This window comes from Canis lupus, chromosome 31 (assembly GCF_011100685.1).
Source record: "Canis lupus familiaris isolate Mischka breed German Shepherd chromosome 31, alternate assembly UU_Cfam_GSD_1.0, whole genome shotgun sequence".
Classification (NCBI taxonomy): Eukaryota; Metazoa; Chordata; class Mammalia; order Carnivora; family Canidae; genus Canis; species Canis lupus.
In genome coordinates, this window is record NC_049252.1 from 25,888,398 (window position 1) to 25,891,323 (window position 2,926).

Here is a 2,926-nt window from a genome sequence, read left to right on the forward strand (position 1 = left end):
TCACGTATTGAATATTCATTTAAGATGATGGGTTCTGGAGGTAAAAAGCACCAAATATTTGTAGAAGCAGTTTAACCATTGATAAATAGCTATTGATTCGTCCTGGAGAATATAGGATAGATGTTTTGGGAATCGAACTACAAAAATAGGACCAAATAAATGTGGAGGCTTTCTCTTTGCATTCAATTTCAACAGTATGTTTAGTAGAAGGTAGAGAATCCATATCCTCCATAGCACAGTGGGCGGTCGCAGCCATATCTGTAGCCTCCCCAGCCCCAGCCCAGTCTCGGGAAGCTGCCACATCCCCAGCCACTGCCACAGCCCAGGCCACCGAAGCCTCCACAGCCATAGCCCAGGCCTCCATAGTAGTTGCCGTAGTAGCTCATGGTGTCAAGGGTGGTGAGTTGGCGGTTGAATGCAAGAGTCAGAGTGTGAATGTCGACATCTTTACAAGGAGGCATATATACTCTGATCAGAGAATGTGACAAAACATGTGCCCCTCCTTTGGTGTCATTCCATGAATTATATTTGCCTGACCCAACGTATTAATCTGTGGTCCCCCGACCACACTTACAAGAATGCCTAAACCTGCTTGGCTACATAGTTAGGTTGTAGAGCAGAGCTTGCTGCTATAATCTTCTTAGAATGATTTGATGTTTCTTCAAAGTATTGACATACCAAACCCTGAATAGAGTACTCGAATGCCAGTCACTTGACATCAGTTACATTAAATATTGTTGAATTTCTAATTAAATATCTTCTCATCACTGGCATTTGAGGGTTGTTGTAATTAGTTCTACAAAATAGCAAAAAATAATTAAAATCAAGTCCCTTAAGCTTACCAATTTCTTCACAAGGCACGCATGTATTTTGTATCATGAGAAGCAAATGATGCACCTCTCTTTAGAATATAAAAGAATATTTTAAGTCAAGACAGATTTAGTTCACCTGCCACGTGTACCAGGAAACAACAACCACAAAAGCTCACCTGATTTCTAGAGTTTTAAAATTTGGGGCATGTACAATTAATAGATTTAATTTTGGCTTTAAATACAACATACTTATTTTGGTTCAAATACATAGCAGGGGCACCTGGGTGGATCAGTGGTGAAGCATCTGCCTTTGACTCAGTTCGTGATCCCAAGGTCCCAGGATCAAGTCCCACATCAGGTTCCCCTAGGGAGCCTGCTTCTCCCTCTGCCTATGTCTCTGCCTCTCTCCCTGTGTCTCTCATGAATAAATAAAATCTTTAATAAATAAATACATACATTGCAGAATTGTAATCACTAGTGGAAAGACTATCACTCTGATCAAAAATCCATCTTGTGAGAAGTCTTCCCACAGTACTTTTTTAAAATATATATCCTGAGTGCTTTCTCTATAATACATTCTAGTCTCACTGCTACCACAAATGCAGATTACATTTGGCTTCCTACATCATTTCCCCCTCTTTCTCTGCCTTCATCATTTATCCATTTATCTTAGATCTTTTTCAAATCTCATTCAAAACACCACCCAACTTTCTTCCTCCATGAATCATTACTCCAACCAGGTATAAGTATGAGGTGGGGAAATGGTTTTGGCTCTAATTACATATTCAAAAGAACACAGCATCCTTCTACCTAGATCTCCACAGTCAATATTATAAATTTGTCTCTGTCTTCTCTTTGCTTAGTCTGTGCCCATTTTTTAGTCTGTAGATAATTTCTCTTTCCCAAGATATCAACTAGACATTTCTAAGATATTGACAATGCTGTTAAAGTCCCTAAAAGCATCTTAAATTTTAAAAGAACTTGTACAACCTGGAATAGTAAGAAATTTTCTACATATGTGGTACAATTTTAAAGAAGGACAGAGGGGCACCTGGGTGACTAAATTGGTTGGGCCTTGGCTTTTGGCTTAGGTCATGATCTCAGGATCTTGGGATTGAGCCCCATGTTGTTGGGGGGAGCCGCTCAGCAAGGAGTCTGCTTTTCCCTCTCCCACTGCCTCTCCCTTCTGCTTCTGCTCTCTTTTTCCCCTCAAATAAATAAATAAATAAATAAATAAATAAATAAATAAATAAAATATTTTTTTTTAAATTAAGAATAAGAAAATTAAAAAGAACAAAAAATAAGGATGTACTCTTTGGAAACAGTTGGCCTGATATTCACAAAGTTCCTCACCTCAGCCCAGAGAGTTAGTTAAGTGATACCTAAAGCCCTATGCAAATATGCCCATACCTTGACACTTGGGACTCAACAAACTTGTTTTCTATGATAATAACTATTTTGCTAAGCTTTTGTGGAGATTTATAAGCGATATGACACGGTTTTTGGATGAGTTTGTTCACTGACCTGATGTAGTATCTAAACAAAACCTAGCATTTGGTTGGCACTCAATATTTTTTGAAAGAGTTATATGACTTTCACTGATATTGACATAAAGATCATGCATATCATAACCTAAGCAATTAATCTGATGTTCTAGTAAATGTTTTATGGCTGACATGGGTTCCAACAGGCTTTCTGGTTTCAGAGTAGAACTAACCCCAATATTAGCCTGTAATCTCCAAGTTATTCTAATACAACTGCATTCCATTTTTATTCCTCATTTCAGAAATCAGCCAATTGATAGAATGAATATTTTCATTTTAATGAATCATTTAGAAGTATGAATAAATTGCATACCATTAAAGATTCCACAGTCTCTTTGTGTAGCTCTGTCAGAGCATGTAACTATGATTAAAGTCTTTTAATTATTTTTTTAATGTCACACTATCTCTACTTTATAGATGGAAACAATATGGGACACAAATGAAAAACTTCATTAACAATAAATGCTAAGTGTGTTTTCAAAGAGAAAAACACATGACTTTAGTGTGCATCACTTATAAATGTGCATTCTTTGTTAAAAATAGAAGAAAGAATTTGAAAAATACGGAACA

General features: G+C 37.0%; 1 protein-coding gene across 1 annotated transcript; it reads right to left on the bottom strand.

The window, feature by feature from the left end:
• Nucleotides 1-200: 200 nt before the first annotated feature.
• Nucleotides 201-386, bottom strand: LOC111093549 (keratin-associated protein 19-7-like). The gene has a single exon (XM_038581128.1). The coding sequence runs from the start codon at nt 384-386 to the stop codon at nt 201-203; it is 186 nt and encodes a 61-aa protein (XP_038437056.1).
• Between the last annotated feature and the right edge of the window lie 2,540 nt (nt 387-2,926).

Coding starts and splice junctions, on each gene's coding strand:
- LOC111093549 (XM_038581128.1), bottom strand. CDS start 386: ATGAGCTACTACGGCAACTACTATGGAGGCCTGGGCTATGGCTGTGGA.